This window comes from Passer domesticus, chromosome 15 (assembly GCF_036417665.1).
Source record: "Passer domesticus isolate bPasDom1 chromosome 15, bPasDom1.hap1, whole genome shotgun sequence".
Lineage (NCBI taxonomy): Eukaryota > Metazoa > Chordata > Aves > Passeriformes > Passeridae > Passer > Passer domesticus.
The window spans coordinates 941167-961494 of NC_087488.1; the positions used below are offsets into that span (position 1 = coordinate 941167).

Sequence of the window (20328 nt, forward strand, 5' to 3'; positions counted from 1 at the left end):
ACAGAAAACAATTCTTAGATAGCGGTCCCTTATTGTAACTGCCTTCCTTGCAGTCTGATTGAGAAAGGATTTTTTTCAGGATGTGTATTGATTCTTTCCTTCAGTTGCACAGCATCCCAGAAGTATTGCTTCAGTGCATGGAACAAGCAGCTAATTTCCCAGAATGGCCCACTGGTGGTGCTGGAATTCTCTTCACTGAAGACTTTACCTAATCCATAACCAGAATTGTTTGGGGCAGGATTGATGTTTGTTTTTTGTGTGATACAGAGTGAAATGGAACGATAAATAGTTTTTCAAGGCCCTAAAATAATAGTCATATTATAGTCAATAATATCATTGCTAAGACAAACCAATAACACCCTGAAATTCTTTGCCCCCGAGTCCCTCTGTATTGTCCTAAAAAATGTCCTGTGGATTTTAATGCTTGGGTCTTATTGGTTTACAGAAGCATTGTATATAGGATTCTTAATTTTTGCTTTTTTAATAATTTATTAGTCCTTGGAATACACTGCAAAAATCCTTATATTTCCATCTGTATAATGAGGGAGATGGTTGAAATGAAGATATCAAGGCTTGGCAGTTCTGAATGAAGTGTTAGGGCATAATCTGCATGTACAGGTAAAAAGGTAGCTTTTTAGGGTGTGTGAGCGTGTGTTTAAAAAAAAATATATATACATAAAATTTCATATATAACTAACAGTGCATTTGTGGGAGTATGTTGTGGAGGTCTACTATTGACCACCTGACCAGGACAATGATACTGATGAATTATAATACAAGGAATTGAGGGATATCTCTAGATCAGCTCCCCTGGGTCTTAAGGGTGATTTTTAAGTTTCCAGACATCAACTGGGAATATCATACAACAGACACAAACAGATTCAGGAAATTTCTGAAGCATGTTGAAAGTAACCTCGGGTGCAGGGACTGAAGGGCCAACTCAAAAAGGTGCCCTCTAAGATGTGCAATTTGTAAAGAGAGACTTGTGGGCAAAGTGGTGACCTCTTAATAGTGCAGGAACCAGTACTTCTGAAGCGCAGGGAATCATGCAAGCAAGAAAGAAGGAGAGTCTGGCTGAGCAGGGATCTTCTTGAGCTGAAAATGAAAGTGTACAGGCTAGAGTCTGTACTGAACACCATGACAGGGAGGATGACAAACTCAAAATAAAAAGACGTTGAATGATGGCAGTATGCCCAGGATGATGAAAGGCCTCGAGGGTAAGACATGCAAAGAGTGGCTGAGATCATTTGGCCAGTTCAGCCAGGAGAAGAGAAGGCTGAAGGGTGACCCCGTTGTATTTGGCACCTTCCTCACACATTTCTCAGTGGGAGGTGCTGATCTCTGTTGTCTGGTGTCAGGACCTGAGGGAATGGCTGGAGCTATGTCAGGGAAGGATTATGTTGATTATTAGGAAAAGGTTCTTCCCCCAGAGGGTGGTTGGGCACTGGAATAAGCTCCTTGGGGCAGTGGTCATAGCCCCAAGGCTGCCAAAGTTGTGGTTTGTGTAGGACGCTCTTAGTGATCTGTTTTAGTTTAAGGTAGTCCTGCAAGCAACAGGGAGCTGAACACAATGGTACTTGTAGGTCCCTTTCAACCTGAGATAATCTATGACTCTCTATTAAAGAACAAATGCAGCAATGATTACAGACATGGACATCTGCAGTCTTGACTAGAAACCTGATTAAAAAGTGTCTCCCAGCTGGCTACTGAATAGCTTATATCAACTGCAAAGTTGGGTACTTTTAGTCAGACTTTTTTCCTGCTTTTCCTGTTAACCTGATGGATGTCCTGTTTTTATCCCTTTTCCTTCTTCTCTAGCAAAAGGTGGGAGTTACAAATATCATTGTTCCACATCGCTTGCTAATGTGTCATTGCTATTGTGAAATAGAGGTAGCACCATGTGTAAATTGGCATATACTAGAGAAAGACTCTGGAGCAGATTTTTTAGGAGTGTTTTAACTGGCTTTAAGTTTGGTGGATGCACTGACCAGCAGAAATTGGTTCCTGATCTTCCAGGGAGACTGCTAGGAAATGCAGAAAACAAAACTTGATATAAACAAAAGTAAATTTAATTGTGTTAATCATGAAGTCTGACCTACTTTTGTGTTTACTCTTTATTTTCCCCTCATAAGCTGTCTTCAGCTTCACTTGTTCTAAGTAGCAACTCATGATTTAATTAAAATTTAATAAAATATAGTATAGAGGAGTTAGTTAAGAACCATAGTCCATTAAACTTTTTCCATTGAATAAAATGTTAAGATGGTAACATACTAAGTCTTTGTGGCTTCTCCTAGTGAGTTAATTTCTGATCAGTTATTCAGAAAATTTGTTCAAAGAATTTGTGTTTAACTTCTAAAGCTGCCCTTTTAGCATTGGCAGCCTTTCCATCTATTGCCATTTAGAATGCTCACAGATCATGAAGCACATTGGATGGATAATAGAATCACAGTCGGATGAGCTTTGAAAACACCATAAACTTTGAACATTCAGAGTGTTCTGTTTTTCCATTCAGTTGGACTTCTGTAATGCTTTGAGCACCAGTGCTTGCTGAAGAGATAGTAATGACTTTCAAAGGAGAAGTGCCTGAAATAAGAGCAGGCTTGCAGCCATTATTAGTACTTTCATTTGGTGACAGAATTATCTATAGTGTCAAATTAAAAAATTGTTGCCATAATGGATTATATTGCCTTGTCTGGATATAGTATGCATGAGCTCAAAAAAAAAAAAAAAAAAAAAAAGAAAAGCCATTGTATATAAATAACCTTTAAAGGTCTGAAGTTTATGTCAGAAATACATACTGGCCCCTGACACAGAAATTAACACCAAATTTTTGCTTTTGCTGCTATTTGTGACTTTTTAAATACTTAACTGTATTAGAGACTTAAAGCTTTGCCACAGGTGATGTTATATCATGCATACTAAAAATAGTAAGTTTCTGACTGTGACTCAGTTGAACTTCAAGCAAATTTGTAACAACTTAATCTTTACAAAATAGTTCTTTGATCATTGTCCTCTCCTGCAGCTGGAAGTACATTGAATGGGTAACATGATCTTTGCTGCTATTTGTGAGAACTCCACACTTAGGGATGTTTATTGGCCTAATACACTCTCACTATTCAGAGAGATGTGGAAATGCAATAGGTATTTTGCATAGCTGCTCCTGTTAACCAGAAAGAAGGTTGCACATGGTCCATGGAACTGCAGCAGGCTGATGATTTGTAGAATAAGAAGGATGTTGCTGCTATGATTTCATAAAATGTGAAGACAATTATTTTTATAGAATAAAGTATTACAACCTGAGTACCTTCCCGTCTCTCATATGAGAGATGTTGGTTTATTCTAACAGGTTTAATGTAAGATCTGTCATCTTTTGGTTTTGTTCTAGAACTGCAATGATTCCTCTTGGGCAAAAACGCAAACTTAGGGCTCATTTTCAGGCTAAACAATTCTATGATTCTGAGATCATCAAGTCAAGCTGTTCCCTCAGCACTGCCAAGGCCCCCACTAACCTTATCCCCAGGTGCCATATCCATACATTTGTTAAATCCCTCCAAGGATGGGGACTCCACCCCTAGCTTGGGCAGACTGTCAATGATGTATAACTCTTATAATAATGCATAAAGTCCATTCTTCTTGCAGTGGAGCTTGTTAATTGTATTTAGCCTGAAATTGTGAAGTGACTGTGCTTCCTTACTCACCATTGTGACTTTGCATACTGTCAGCTCAGCACATTGTAATTTTATTTTTTATGTACACAACCCTAAGCTGAGCCTCTGCACCAGTATCTCTGGCTTCCTTTTAGTGATGACAGCCAGTGTAGATCAAGAAAGGGAATTGAGCATGCCATGTTAAAGTATTTCTTCAGAGCTCAGCCTAACACCATTGAAGAGGAAAATCTTGTTGAGGAAGGCCAGGCCACAAAGCTGCTTTCCTGCTTGCTCAATCCAGGAATAAATATTTCTAATATCCTATAAAACTGGCTGCAATATAGTTTTTGTAAAAGCTGCGAAATTTAGTATCTACCTTTGTGCTCTTTTACTCTATTTTAAATTATATGTACAGCAAAAATGCCTCAATAGCCAGATTTAGTCTATTTTGATGAGTTTTCTATAGATTTAATAATTAGTATAAATTTAGGATCAGCTGTTCAACTATTTCAGCTTCATTTTTAGTAGCCATGATTGCAGTGTCACTTTTTGTGGCCACAGCAGACTTCATCAACTTTTGCATTTTGTTTGTTAATGGCAGTTAGTAAAACCAGATGGTCATAGTAGGTTTAGTGTCTGCACAGTTACTGGTGGCATTTGTGTTAACCCCTCACTACTGAATTCTGTTGCCTGAGACTGTCATGACATAGTTATTTTGGATATTCTACTTTTTTTGTTTTGTCAAACTCGTTATTGTTAATGTCACTCATCTCTTGAAATTTAACTGTGATGGAGTTCCCTGTAGCTAGAGGTCAATAATTCCAGCAGAATAGACCTAGACACTGCAGAAGGTGTTAATTCCTTTGTGTGCATCTGACAGGTGAAACAGGGAGGACAATCCCTCCATCCGTACCTTTTCACCTCCCTTAAGATGCAGCTTGGCTGTTGAGAGCTGGAAAGGGTTGGAGCTGAATGGCTCCAAAAACTCTGCTCTAAGTGTCTGTTGTTCATCAGCATACAGTGCTAGTCTCTGCCTTTTTCCTTGTGGAAGCCCACTGTGGGCCCCATTTTCTCAGAGAAGCAGTTAATTCCTGGACGGGGCAAACAGCTGGGACTCTTGTACAGCCTGAGGTGCTGGCTTAATGAATTCTGCCTCGTTTAAAAGAGGGATCAATCAAGAGTCAAACCCCAAACTCTAAGGATGAGACCAAGTCAGATTCCTTGTTATTTTGCTCACTTCCTAAACCATCTCTATCCATCTGGATTAGAGATGTTAACTTGATTTTCTTATTTACAAGCAGCAATTTTGTTGTTTTGATCCATGATAGCACCAGAACTGTTGGTGTTATGTTCCAGGACAGACTCAGGACTGTTTGCAGAAGTAGGTTAGTCATAGTGGAGAGTAATTTGCAGTGTTTTGGGTTGATGAGGAAGGGCAATCTCACTGGAAGATCACATTATGTTAATTGCTTAAAATGCAAGCGTTTCTTTCCCTTTCTATCTGCATAGAGGGAAAAAAAAACAGTTAAGTGGGAATTCAAGTATTTAAATGGTTAAGCAAAATGGCTCAAGGTATCTTCATAGTAATCTAAATTTCCCCCTTATTACTTATTAAAACTTTCCCTTTTTATCAAGAGGGAAAGACCTCTTGATTTAAAAAAAAAACAAAAAAAACAACAAAACAGTGCAAACTTTAATCGAGCCACTGTGAGGAAGATATTAAGTATCCAGCCCTGGGAAGAATCTAATGACCACACATTTATTCAGTGCATGGGGACAGTGCTGATTCCCATGTATGGCTTCACAATCTCCTGATGGCCTCTGAGCTGTAGGAGCTGACTGGGAGTGTGCTGTTATCCCTGTCCACTGTGGGACACTAAATCTCTTGCATCTCAAAAATGGTACTTAAATTCTTAAATTGCTCTTAAACTCTTAATAATGCAAGATGGGTTATGTTCAGCTGAAGGATGGTGCAACCTTAGCTTGCTGTGAAGCTGATTGAATCTATGATTGCATCCATTCTTTAAATCTCCTGAGGAATACTGCTTCTTGGTTTTGTAATGAAAGGAATTAAAAAAAAATATTCTGTTGATGCTGTTTCCTATGGTTCTTGGATTTATTTATTAATCACTTGGTGAGTTATTGAGGATGCATTCTGGCAGGTACCTGTTTGTCCTTTTAAGTGCTTCATGTTCATACATTACTTTATTCTGGAAAGGAGAATAAATGGCTGTCTTTCTGAAAAGAGGTTTCTAATTGATTATAGATGAAACTGGTAATGCTCCTTACACTTAGGTTGCTTCACTTACTTTTGTTAGAACCTATTTTCACTTTCTTGTAACTGTGCTAGACTTCATCTTCTTGGGCTGAATGTCTACAGGCTGAGATCATAATCTTCTGATAAATATCTAACTAGATAAGTAATTAGGTTTTCTCTAATATAATCAGAGATTTTAACTGAGCATGCCATTTTCCTCTTAGAACTTGATGTTTTGCTGAGCTGTTATCCTGAGATAAAGAATGCATCATATTTTTCAGCATTTTGGAGTAATTTTTAAAATCCACATTATAGGGACTTCAGAAATGCAAACCAAGTACCATGATTAGGAAAAGCCAGAATTGTATATTTGAACCTAAATGAATGAAAGGCAAGAGTCAGAAAGAGCAAGCCTTCTGTATAGCTGACTCTTAGTTATGGTCTTGCTGTTCATAAACCTGGGTTCCAACCTGGAGAGCTGGATTCAGTATTAATAAAAAATTTTAGAAGAAACCCTTAAAAAAAACCCACACAAAAAACCCCACCAAACTTTTGGCAATGAATCGTGTTTCTTTTGTTTTGGATGTCAGCAAAGGTGAGATGTGCTGAGCAGTCTCTGCAGCTGCCATGGAAATCAGCTGAAGCTGTGCCTTGGATACTAAGAGCACTAGGACAGTGCAAAGTACAACTGTGCTTCATCTTACAACATAGGCATAGGAGGTCAGCACTTACTGCTAAAACAATTCTGAGATAATAGGGGCAATAAATAGAACCACTGTAATTATCAGCATCACGCTGTGCCTCCCAAACCTGTGCTATATTTACAAAGTGTTCGACATTTAATTTCTTCTGTCAGTTTAAACATGTGGTATTTATATTGCTAACCTCTTCGAATATGACTGAGGAAATATATGGAAAAACTTAGAAAGTACTTGTGAAACAAACTAAGGCAAATGTTGGCGGTATCTCAGTGCATCTTTGCATGACTGTGTCACTGAGACCATGGGAAGGTTTAAAGAGATGCTTATGTCATGCAAATGTATTTTAATGGTCTGAATAGTCACTAATTTTTTTAAAGTGAAACAAATCTGAATTTTGTTTTTGCCTCGTACCCATTCCACATGATTATGTTGTTTGCAGGTCTTGCTGACTTTGTCCTGAAAAAGGGAGTCTCACCTGCTCTTCTTAAAAAATCTTTGCAAATAGCCATAGATCTTTCAGCAGCAAGAGTCCTTAGTACATTCTGTTGCTAGATGAATATCTTAAAAATTATGAATGCATGGATATCTTAAAAATTATTTTGCTTTTTTCACCTTCTGAGAGGCTTTCTGAAGCATGCAATTTCTGCTTTTTTTTCTTAAAAAAATAGTAATTTAAGGAAGAGGAAGGGAGGAAGGAAATCCCACTATGGTTTTGCACAATTACAATAATGTTCTGATGTGACAAACTGGTGGAATCTTCCAACCCTTTAGGTATTTTGAAACTTAACCATTCAGCTCATCTAAGTGTGAAACTTCAGATTTGAATATTTATTTTGAAAGGCAGACAGATCTTGTTGGGGAGAGTGTGGTTGGTGGGTGTTTTTTATAACAGCTTCACTTCTTACTTTTGGAGTGAAGGCATGGGTCCATTAACTATTTTCAACATAAGCAAGTGCTTATGGTTAAATGATAGGCCCTTGCAAGCCCAACATTGAGAGCCTTCAATACAGTGATTTGTTTTAATAGGCACAGCTATTTCTGATAAGATATGAGTTGTCTAGATATCATAATTTGCATCTTTATAAACGAGGGTATTCTGATAAATGCATTAAATCTGAAATTTTCAAAAGCTCCAGAGCCATTTTCACTCATAATGCTTTAATTGATTTCAAAGTCTTGATGGCAAGAGTAACCAAACTCCAATTGCTCTGACAATATTTCTGTGCAACACTTGTGGATATACTGCATTGAAACATATATTAGGTTAATTTTCCTCTCCCAAATCCCAAGGAGTTTTGCACTTTTCCAAAATGAGTACACAAAATTGCACCCTGAAATTAAAATGAGCATTCACTCTAAATTGAAAAGCCGTGTCTCTCAGAATTCATCTCCACTGGCCTCCATCATTAAATTAGTAGTGTCCCTTATTTAAATGTTGTTCATATTTCAGATATTAGGATGGGAAATCACAAACCCTGTGCTGCCAGCTGCCCCTACTGCCTCATCTCTGTGGAACAGCTGGAGCAGTCATCATGCTATCATGCTATGTATATAATGTGTATAATTAGGTTTAGGCTTTTTTTAATCTAATGGTAGTTCCTGTGTTCTCTAGATGTGCTTGGCCTCCTTTCTGGGTTTCTATGTATGGAAATATGTATATGTAGACAAGTAACACGTTTACAGCACACTCCACTGCTTGAGCCACACTCAGCCTGGCTTCCAGCCAGCCATATTTCAGAGAAATTGAACATTTTGGAGACATTGGAACTTCGTGTAAATGCAGTGGACATGGACATTAGGGTGAATGGCCGCCTCTATCAAACCTCAGCTCCTCATTCCCACCCTGAGCAGCACCCTGCCTCAGCCAGCAAATGTCCCTGTGTCCATGTCTGCAATAATCATCCATCCAGGCTGGACAGGTGCCTGATGTCACTGTGGCAGTCATGTAGCCACTCCTGATGCTGTGCCTCTCCCTGGCATGAATTATACTTCTTGGTAGAACTGCAATACCCACAAGCAGTCCAGCTCTGAGCATCAGAAGTTGAAACACGCATCCTGCTGTTGCAATTTTCTTTATGTCTCCTGCAGCCCTGAAGAACCCAGTGAGGATTTGTATCTTTTAAACCTCTCTCTATTCCTGAATTTCCACATTGTTCCTAATGTTCTTTAGACAAAGAGGGACAAACTGGGACCTCAGCTGATGAATAAGTCATCTCCCTATGCCCATCCAGAGATAGCATCAGAGCACAGCAGAACCTAAGGTTATATTTGTACCTTACAGTGTGGTTAGAAATATCTAAGTTGATTTCAAATAATCTAGTGTGTTCATGCAGTATTCCTGGCATGGTACTTGTTCAGGACCTAGGTGGCTTTGAGAAGAGCTGGCTCTGAGAGGCATCACTGGTCGTGTAGCTGCGTGTTCTTGCCACTCAGGGTAGCTCACGTGTACCTCTGTAGGGCCACATCGCTGGGTGTGCTGCCCTTGCTCACATGTGACATGGGCACAAAGCTCAGTGTTGACTACATGCTGTCTTACCCCAGCTCTTACTGAGGCTGTGAGGCTACTAACTGTGGGCTTTTTTGAAGCATAAAGAGATGCAGGCAAGAGTATAATCTCCCAGAATTTTTCAACAACTCTGAAACTGCAGCTCCATAATCTTTGTCAAATATCTTTGCCTACACTCAGGTGACAGGAGAGTCAGGCTACCTGGCCAGGTTTCCTCAAAGTGTTTGAAGAGGAGCTATACAACCTGAATTCCCAGTGAAGCGTTCAAGTTTGTATCATTCAGTGGCTTGTCCAAGCTATAAAAGCTTGTATGTATGTCCTCACAGCTGGGCTGATTCTCAGCGTTGGTGAAGGTTTCAGATCTGAGAGTTTATTACCACTAAAAAAGGAGCAATCTCACCCCTCCTTACACTTTTCTCACTTAGTGTTAGCAGCAACGCTTGTTGGACTCTGATACCACTGCTTAATCCAACGGAAAAATATCCAGCAAAAACCCTATCCCACCCCATGTCCAAAAGAATCCCCTAACCTGGGGATTCTTTTGCTGTTAGTCATAAGAACCATCACAGAAGCTTTTCAGCATCACATGGAGTTGAAAGAGAGGTGCAGGGCTGCACAGCAAGAGGGAGAAAGAGAAAGGTAGATAAAGACAAGTGAAAGGGGCTGGGCTCTCCTCTTCCAGGACCAGTGAGGTTTGAAGGATAGACTTGAAGTGCTTTCCCATGGAATCAGTTGCCCGTGCTTCTGATGCTGTGCCTTGCAGAAGTAGTTCACATTGCAACACTGCATTTCCCTGTATTTTTAATATAATTTACACCTGCCCCTGGCTTTCTTTTTGATTTTTTTTTTTGACATTTCTAGGAAGAAATCCTAATCTGTGAGGTTGGTGAAGTCTTAGCACAGGTTACCCAGAGAAGCTGTGGCTAGACCATCCCTGGAAGTGTCCAAGGCCAGGTTGGATGGAGCTTGGAGCAACCTGGGACAGTGGAAGGTGTCCTTGCCCATGGCAGGTGTTGGTATGCAATGGGCTTGAAGGTTCTTTCCAACCCAAACCATTCCAAGATTCTGTGATTTCAGTGGGAGAAAAGAGCAGGCAGAGAAAGTCAATGAAAAGCAGGTTCTAAGAAGAACTTCTCTAAGAAGAATATACTTCTCTCTGCCAGGGAAGAAGCCAGCTTGTAGTAGTGCCTGTAGTTGGCTGTTAGATAGACACTGCATGCACAGGTATCTTTAGTATATGGACAAGCAAATTCCCAAAGCGTTTACAGTTTTTATGTTGAACTGTGACATAAATAGCTTACTTCTCAAATATGTATGTCTGTGTGAGTATATAAATACATTGTTTTACATGAGCCGGATTGTGGCCTCTTTTGCATTGCTATTACCAGAACAGCTTTTTTGTATTGTTCTACAAATGGCATCCAAAATACTTTGTGGTAACTCAGTATTGAGGAAGATATTTTCTTTCTTCATATAGTTATTTTTATATGTATGTATGTATATGCATGCACACACACCCCTGCATGATGAGGATTGCCATAGGTATTACTAAAATAATCTATGATTTCTTATTAGAGAAATTATTTAGAATGACAAATCCATGGATGCAAGATCAGGTTCATACTAACCATGTGTGCGTCCATGGAAACAAAATTGTATTAAACATAAATGCCACAGTCCTGTTTCCTACTGAGTTTGTCAGAAGAGGGATTTTGCTTTAAATGCTTTATCAAGATTCAGAATTGGCCTTTGCTTACTCTTTGCTTCCAGATTAAATAGGAATGGATGCTTTACTCCAATACAGATCAAGTCCCTGGGCTTGAAAAGCCTCCTTTAACGTAGAATTTTAACAGTGGTTGTCAGATAATTCTTCTGAGCACTTGACCATGCTATAATTGTTACTCGGATATTTTCAAATTTTCTGTCATATTATCCTGCTATTTGACATCAGAAACTGCTGCCCAGACAGTTCTACCATGAAACTAATACCTCTCATTGTTAGGTACCACACACTGCCTAGCCTGCACACAGCAAGAAATACAAGCTTGTGTGTTAAAAATGCTGCAGGAGCCAAATTCACTGTGTAGGAGCTCATTCCAGTGCTGAGTACATAACATGTACTTTTACTATTTGTGAATGGTACACAGGTTCTTCAGGTTAGAATATGGCTTATCAGTGTTAATTGGGGAAGTGATTCTAGAGATGAAGCTGCAAAAACACATCAATGAACTTCTCCCACAGTCTAATTCTTTTTATAGCTACTTATTGTTATAAAAAGTTCTTTCAGTTAGAAGTATTGAAACGGTAGGGACTTTAAAACATTTAAGAAATTTTCTGGGTTTGATTTATGCAGGCTCAATATTAGCAAATGTTAAAAAAAATGTTTCTGTATAATTTTATTGGAAAATATAATCTGTAATGGGTCCACATTAAAGCATTTCTAAAAGAAATTCCTCAAGTATTTCTTTGGTTTCTCTCCAGAGGGATCTAAGAAAATCCAAGGACCAATTTCTCTTTTCTCCACATTTCAAACCATGAAAAAATCTGGTTTGAAATAATGTATGTTACAAGTGCTCTAACATACCATCCCTCAGAGGTGCCAGAGCTGTTTTGTGTATCCTTGAAATCTTGGGAGAATCCTGTAGTCTGTTGAGGCATGGACTTTACAGCCATTTGTTCTGACAAATTCCATGCCTTGAAGGGTGCAGCGGAAGCACCGATTCCCCTTTGAATGGTTGCTCACAGCCCAGCTGCTGGGAGTGGAGGGGCTTTAGGGGAGAAACCTCTTGGCACCAGGTTAGCTGTGGTCCCAGCCATGGTGTCTGCAGGTATTTTGGACAATCTTTAAGGTCCCTTCCTACCCAAGCCTTTCTATGATCCTGTTCCAGCACAGTTCTGTTCTGGGAGAAGGGTTGCACAATGAATGCTATGAATGTGATACATAAAGTTTATTAATCAGTTCTGTAATTCTCATGTCATCCAGTAATTTTCCCTAGCTCAGTGTAAGCTGTTTGCATTCTTCAGATCCTACAATCTGTGAAAGTGCAAAATGAAAAATACACCATGGGTAATGATTTTTGTAGTCACCAAGTTGTATATTAATTGTATTTTTTCACCAAGAAGAATAGTTACACATTTTAAGACCTTCCTCAATTTTACATGTTTTTACCACAACTATTTCTGACATTTCTATGCCTGACATTTCCAACAAAAGCAAACAGAAGGGAGAAAGAACTCAACATGTAGTTCATTGAACTATCTTTTTGGGTTTGGGTTTGTAGGTTTTTTTTCAGTGTTAGGGTATGCAGAGTAACTGTGGTTGCTGTTGTATTGAGGAGGAAGGGATATCTTATGACAGGAGTCCAGGAGGGAGAAGTGAGCCCAAGATGTCTCTGGGCTTACACTTCTTGGATAATTTTTTCAAATCAGATTAATTCCTGAGCTATATAAACCAGGCAGCATCATGCAGATCACTGGTTTTGAGGGGGGACAAGGCGTTTAGCTCACTGGTAGACATCATACTTCTTATTTTCTGAAATCAATTTATTTGGGAATGAATGTGAAAAGATGGTTCGACTAAGACAGATATGATTTCAGGGTTAGGCCATTGAACTCCTGAGAACCCAGATGCATCCTATCAATTGTGTCTGCAGAGAAGACAAGAGGCTGCACTTACGTTTGACAGTGCTGCGTGACTCCTGGAACCCAGCTGACTCTGAACCCCAGCCCAGGGCTTCACACTCCTGCTCGTCCCCTTGCCCATGCCTGGCACTGGTGCTTGCACCCGCTCTGCTCCGCTCTGCCAGCCAGCACATCCTCCAGAGCCCCACACTGCGCTTGCGCCCGTCCTCCAGCGTTTGGTACACCCAGTTGGGGGTAAAGGCAGCCGCGTTGTTAAGGATGAGTGAGACCAGAGCTACCAACACAGCTGTGGCTACCAGTTTCTGGACAGTCATATCTGACTGTCAGCTTACTGCCAGACTCTAATTGCAGACAACACGAGGTCCCAGTCAGCTGCAGCACATTGAAATTGGGCTGGGAACAGGCGGCTGCGCTAGGTGTTACAGGGCGCTAGAGGACATCACCGTTCATTCTTGAAGTCAATTCCTGAGGGATTTCTCACCAAGGAAATAAGAATTTTGTGAGGTAGATAGGAGAATTCCATAAAATAAGAACACAAAGAAACTTTGTTATGTCCTTCCCAGCACTGACTTATCCGCCTTCTTGCACTTTGATAAGTAATGCCAGTCTCGTGGTGAACTGGGTGACAGGGAGGTCCATTCCGTGTTGGATAGGGTGAATCCAGTCAGAATCCAGTCTCGGGGCCAGAGAGCCTGATCAGAGGTGGGATGGGATGTTCCCTGTAGCCTGCTGAGCGCCGGGTCCTCCAAGCCAACCAGTGCTGCTCCAAAAGCTTAGGTTTGCGTGCAGACTTCAGAATATCCTGCAAACGGTGACAGATATCATCCTCTCAAAGTCAAGCCGAGCCAGAGGGGAATGCGGTCATCCCAAAGGTGATCTGCAAGTCTGGAGTATCTCGAGCCGGTTGCTCTGCCCTGTCCCTCTCCGAAGAGCCGAGCTGTGAGTGCCGGGACGAGAACAGCCACTGCGGTGAGGAAAAGGCCCCCCCACCTCCGCACCAAGAGGAAATAGCTGTTTTTGTGGCTCGTTTTGGTGAGCCTCAGGGCGTAGTCGACTGCAAAAAAAAAAAAGAGAGCCACTGCCACGGCAGTCAAACATTAACAGGATGCGTTTCCTGAAAGGAAAAGACTATGGAGACTTCTAAAGTTGTCCCTCCTCCCCTCGGAGAGCCCCCTCCCTGCCTCACGCCTCCTCCCCAGAGCTGCCGGGACCCGCAGCGTCTCGGAGAGCCCGGGGAGCGCAGCAGAGCTCCTCGAGAAAAGGAAAGAAGGAAATCCCAGCGTCAGCCCTCGGGGTATCAGCTCTGTGCAAGCGGATCGAGGAGAGGGATTTTGAAATACCTTTTACTAGAACCAAAACAATATTGGGGTTCGCTGCTGGACAGCGCGACGAAAGCGCTGCGGGGGTGCCCTGATGTCCGCGTCCTCTCTGCACCACAGGAGGGACCGTGGCAGATAAATAGGAAGTATAAAACCTCGAGATTCTCAACCCGGTAACAGCCGAGTTTGGGGGTGTCTGCAAAGGCAGGGGGCAAGTGTTGGGGTGTGAGCGAGGCTGGGAGCCATGGCGAGCCCGAGCCCCGCAGAGCCTCGAGGGACGCTGCCCTCCCCGCTCGGTGCCCAGGGCGTGAAAACTCTGCTGCCGTGAGCTCGGGGGGATGTCCCTGCTGACAGCCCGGCAGGAATAGACTGCCACAGGGCAAGGGGCTTCTCTTCACAGACAGGTGCTTCTCTGATAAACCCGTTAAAGAGAGTTGCTGAGGGTATTCCAAACTGTCCCTGAACCTGGATGTTTCCAGAGCGGTCCTGCCCAGACTGGCACTCCAAACGGCCTCGGCAGCACCGGGAGGAGAACAGGGATCCTGGTGGGCACTACCTGCAGCCGGGTGGTGCTGCCAGGGGTTGTACCCCTGCTGAGCTGAGCCTGGCACAGTTCTTCAGGCTTCACAAATAGCGCACGAGTGTAGCATTGCCTCGTACACACTGAACTGAAGGCACAACATCCTGTCAGCACTGAGACCTGGCACGGACCTGCCTCGCCGGGCACTGCCACACCTGGGGGGCTGGCACGGGAGTTCACATCCTGGTAATCAATACATGAGGTTACAAACTGATTTCATTTTATAGCGGCTCCATCTTACCAAGACAAGAGGCTTTGCCCTTAACCAACCAATCTGCCCTGACCCGATATACAGAAAGAAACTGGTCTGAAATTTTTTGCAAGACAACATTTTCTTTTCGAGACTTGTTGGTGAGAGAAGGGGGGAAAATTCCAATAAAGCTGATATGCTCCTATAATTAGTTTTCAGCTACTGAAGTTGAAGGTACTAACCTGGCTATGAACTCAACCCTCCTCCATGTGCTCTGATAATTTTTAATCTTTTAAACAAATTAAGTTTTAAGTACTTTGAGCATCTTCATCCCTTGAGAGCACTGTAGCATCATTGGTTTCTCTTTTTCCCTGTGATTGGTCATGTTTCTGTACATTTCTGGTTTTAGAACTTCCAGTATAAGCACAGTAGTGTCTGCCATTCTTCAAATAAATGTCCTATCAGCAATGACTGTCTTTGCATATTTTAAACCCCTTGGGTTACTTGTTATTATGATTTATGTTACTTATGATTTACTTGTTATTATGATGTTATTATTTATTATAAGCCAGGCATTCAGCAGCAAGGCAGATGATGTTTACATGCAGATAATGCCAGGACAGATTTACCTTTAGGGAAATGTCACACACCTGCTTCTGCCTCCCCCCATTTGATTTTTGTGATTTGATGAAATTTGAGTGTGTATTTTCAGGAGGGTCCAAGCTTCCTTCTCATGTAACATTAAAAACAATAGCAATTATATTTTACAAAGGCTGAACAAATCAGTCTAATCATAGAATCATAAGGGTTGGAAAAGATCAAGTCCGACCACTGCCCTAGCCACGGAGCCATGTCCCCAAGTGCTACATCCACACAGCTTTTAAATCCTTCCAGGGATGGTGACTCCACCACTTCCTCGGGCCGCTGTGCCAGTGCCCAACCATTCTTTCCATGAAGAAATTTTCCCTAATATCCAGTTTAAACAGTATGGGGATCCTGATCCTTAATAAAACACTGCCTTAGTGAATGCTTCTTTGCTGACAAACAGGCAGCAGGATGTGCATTTTGCAGCACTCACGGCATTCTGTGGGGCACAGGGGTTGGTGTCATACAACCCACACAGAGCAATCTCTTGGTGTTGGTTTTATGAGGGTAAGTGGAACAAAGCTATGTATTCAATGGGATATTATAGATCCATTCTGTGAAGTTGCTTTATCAAATGGTATGTTTCTGCCAGGGAAGAGTTTTTAGGAGTAGCCTCATCAGCTTTCAGTGTTTGGATCATACATGAAATATGCCTGACTTTTCTTAGAGTAGCTCATATAATATCATGAACGCTATAAAGAGTCTCATTGAACCGTTACAACTTTTCATCTATTACTTAATTCCTTGTTGTCTTTTAGCCCCGTGAAAAGTTATAACCAGGATCCTATAAATGCATTTTATATTAAAAGCATCAAACCTAATTTAGCAACATCAGCTAAAACCTCATTTTCTCTCATAAGTCCTTAGAGTTTTCCAGTCTAGTGGAAGATATCCCTGCCCATGGCAGGGGTTTAGAATAAGATGGTTTTTAATGTCTTTTCCTACCCAAACTATTCTGTGGTTCTGTGATTATCTAACACATTATATAACATTATAGAATGCAATATTAATTTGTTATATATAATGTGTATATTATAGGGTCCAGTTCAACAAAATGCGGCCCACATTGAAAAGAGATTTTTTTTTATCCTGATCAATGTTCATTTCCCAAATATAGCCCATTAAATAGAGGGAGAAAAGGTTTTTCAGTGAGATGCTTCAGACATATAAATTTTCAACACTTCTAAATAATATTCCATTTTTCCTTTAAACTTTAGTGCTTTAGGCAATGAAAAATACATGGTAACAGAAGAGTTTGTGAGGACTGTGGATGCTGTAAACACAGTTCCACAGAAAAACAGATGTGACAGGTCAGACACAAAGCAAGGAAACTTTCATCAAATATGTGGTAAGATTTGTGTCCACTCTTAAGAGGCATCAACATTTGCTTCCCAAATCCCTGGCACTGTGGATGTGGCCTGGAGCCTGGGAGCACAGGATTCAGCAGTGTATCCCTGTGCCTGGTAAGGGGCTTGGGGCTCCCAGGCTGCCTGGGATGCCTTTCCATGGCTCTGCTCCCACTGCTGCTGTGCCTAGGCTTCCTTAAATTTCCAGCTTTGGCTGATGAAGTACAGATGTGAGAGGCTTTGGGGGGGGGGGGGGTGGTGAAAGGAGGAGGAGGAGGGGAAGAACAGGAATTTCCTGGAGTCACAGTTGGGGGCAGGGAAAAATATTACTTGGCATTTTTATATGGACAGCAGGGCCAGGCGTGGAAAGTAGAGTTGCTGCCTTTTAGGGATGCATGGAGAAATTCAGCTTTCTTACTACACTGGCAGCTGTTGTGAAATAAACTGTGGTTTTCCCTGGGATTTAAGTGAACCTGTTCTGCACCTCCTGTTTTTTGTTCCTTCACCAGACCCACATCCATCTGCCCACATTTCTGAAGGGCAGCAAAACTTGCCCTGGTGCTGGAGGTGTGTGGCTGCCAGGGAGGTTGTGCAGCCTGTGGCTGAGGTTGGTCTTCGTGAAACGGAGAGAAATGGAAGTGGATTGTGGATGCTGCCAGGATCCCTTGCCCTTCCCTACCCTTTCCTCTCCATGTACCTTATCAGAGCACTGTCCCTCTTGTGAAGGATGTGTCTACTGGAAAGATCCAATGTCTGCTGCAGTTCCATGGGGAATGTGGCTGTTGCTCTGCCCTGTGCAGCTGCTAGCCAAACCAAGTGGGGTATGGCAACTGCTCTGGGCAGAGCAAGGGTTCCTTAGGTAAAACACTCCTTCAGGTGTTTCTTCAGGGTGGAAGCAGGAGAAGGGATGGTCAGAAGGAGTCAGTGGTCTCACCTCCCACGGCTTCTTGTGCTGGTGAGCTGCTCTGATCATGTCTCTCAGATCTTCGAATCATGGAACAGTTTGAGGTGGACCTTAAGGACCATCTAGCACCAACTCTCTGCCATGGGCAGGGACACCTTTCTTTATTGTCCTTCTTATCTCTTGCTGTGGTCTCCGTGCTGGGTGAGTCCATGCAAGCTGTGCTTTGCTGTGAACACTCCCAAATTCAGTGTCTTTGGTAAAGTTTGAGCCTCGTGGGCTCACCCCCTGCCCAGCCAGGGTGGGAGAAGGCAGTGCCTGCCACAATAAAATCAAGTGCAGAGCACATTGACTGCACATGTTTCTCCATCTGTTTGTTGCTGCCAGCAGCATACCCATGGCTCAAGACTCTCAGGTTCCTTTTGCAAATGGTTTGAAGTGTAGGAGAAAGAGGTGGGATGGCAGAACTCCAGCTCCTTAGGGCAGAGGTACCTGGGTGCCTGTGTGGCCTAAAGGCAGGTGGGGGGGGGGGGGGAAGAGCTCCCAAAGAGGAGTCCTAGGGGCAGCAGCTCCTGCTGAATTTTGACACTGGCAAGAATTGTTGCCATCCAGGAAAGCTTAAAACAGCTGAGAGATAATGAGCAACATCTCCTAAATCCTGTTATGACTCCCTGCACACCGTTATCTTTTAACTTTTTACTTTAAAATACACTGTGTATTTTGTTTTCTCTCAAAAGTTTCCACTCCCTGTAGTCTAAATAAGAATCTCATACTCTCGCCTGTTTGAGCCCATGAACTCTCATCTTCCTGCATGGGGGAGTTGAGAGCTGTCAGAGCTCCAAAAAAGAAAGACTTTGATTTCCTTTCAGAAACTCACTGTTAGTCAGCTTGACAAAGGCCAGCACAGACGTGCGTTCCTTCACTCCAAGCCAGCTGGCTGTTGGCAGCTTCTTCTGGCACACTGCAGAGCTTGGGAAATGTACTTCTCTTCATATGCTGTGAAGCACAGCTGTGCCCAGATGCAGCTTTGAGCAGCTTTTCCTAAGGACAGAACTCAGGTGGCTGTGTTGGTCAAAGCCAGGTGAACATAACTAACATCATGTTGATTGTGTCAATGTTGTTTAAAGGTGTTTTTCCCACTTTTCCCAATTCCGGATACAGATAGTGTCTGGAATAAAAGAGAAAACTGTTTCAACTTTTCAGAAATTAGGAAGGTTACATCTGCTGACACAAGGTAGCATTTTTGTATTGAGTGGTGATGGTTTCTGTCAGGCCCTTCCAGGTCTGAAATTACCGTGCTTTATTTCAATGTTCCTTGTGGCTCCTCAGCTGGGGAACTTCGACATGAGGGAGAAGAGCATGAGGAGGCTATGTTTGAATACCACTCAGTTGTAAGAAAGGTGGCACTCAGACATGCATTTTTGCTTTTCTAAACCAGAAACACTTCTTTCTAAAATTTGTCCTGGATTTATCACTTCCATTCCTTTTTTATTTTCTCTATGCCGTTTGTCTCAGTGAAGTCTGTAGTACTTATGTTGATTAATATCTGAAACCTTCATATGAGTTGCGCTGCAAGTAAAAGATGCTCTAATTCTTGAGTAAATTACACAAAGAATTTTTCCTGTGCCTTTCTTAGTGTACTGTTGAAGAGCAGGTCGTGGTTCACCTGTTCCGCTGCTTCCCAGTTAGTCAATTTCTCCTGCATATACAGGGCTTTCCCACAACCACTGGAAACAGAAAAACATTTCAAACATAGGAAAACTGGAAGGGAATTTGGTGGCAGGTCATAAAGTGTCATTCTATTCTACAATTTTCTTCCTTTTTCCTTGCTTTAAATATTTAGATCTTTACTTTGTGCTATGTTGGTACCTGAGAACTGCACAGACTGACCTCTGCTGAGGGTGACATTGGAAAAAACTTTATTTTGAATGCTCATGGTTTTTATTAGTCAAACATACTGCATGAAATTTTGAAGAGTCTCAAAAGTGGATAGAATCTGTGAAAATATTTGCTTGTCCCACTCTGCGATGGTCAGTTCTGTTGTGCTCCTTCTGCTGAGCAATTCTGCCAGCCATTGCAGCTGGGAGCATGGTCCTCAGCCCATCCTGCCTTGCCTTGGCAGGGGACTTTGCAGTGTTAACTCCAAGCTCATAGCCCTGAGTTTTGTTCTGAGCATCACAAAGCTTTTCTTTTTGTCTGTTTTATGCAAGTTTTAAATTAGAATGTGCTTGCTTGGTAATTTTTCTACACATCATTCCCTATTACTGAGTACCACAATTGGGCTCCCAATAGTTGTTCAGTATTTAAACTACTCCAGACTGCAACAGGAGATTTCCAGTGTGAGGTCAAGACTTTTTTCATAATTTTAATTTTGATTTCTGAACATCAGTGTGGGAGTTGTGACTATCTATAGGTTGCAGCTACAGCAGGATGGGCACATGATAAATGTTTATATACATGCAAACATAGAATCATGGACTGGTTTGTGTTGGAAGGAACCTTCAAGACCCTCTAGTTCTACTCACCCCTGCTTTGGGCAGGGATGCCCACTATTCCCAGGTTGCTCCAAGCCCCATCCAACCTGGCCTTGAACA

The 20328-nt window shown here is 42.0% G+C and overlaps 2 protein-coding genes across 9 annotated transcripts in view; one reads left to right on the plus strand and one right to left on the minus strand.

Annotated features, from left to right (window-relative positions):
- Positions 1-20328, plus strand: part of IFT140 (intraflagellar transport 140) — a 91579-nt gene that overhangs the window by 61747 nt on the left and 9504 nt on the right. The gene's annotated exons all lie outside the window — the stretch shown is intronic.
- The window catches only part of LOC135281402 (transmembrane protein 204-like), a 63650-nt gene that overhangs the window by 14024 nt on the left and 29298 nt on the right, over positions 1-20328 (minus strand). The window contains exons 2-3 of one of the 3 annotated variants that reach the window (XM_064390229.1): positions 17531-18902; positions 12788-13807 (exon numbers count right to left, since the gene is read on the minus strand). In XM_064390229.1, the coding sequence (XP_064246299.1) occupies positions 12788-13067 (280 nt within the window). In that variant the 5' untranslated portion in view covers positions 13068-13807; positions 17531-18902. Of the gene's footprint in view, positions 1-12787; positions 13808-14066; positions 18903-20328 lie in introns of those variants that run through there. The other 2 variants (XR_010348062.1, XM_064390223.1) reach the window with 2 other exon arrangements.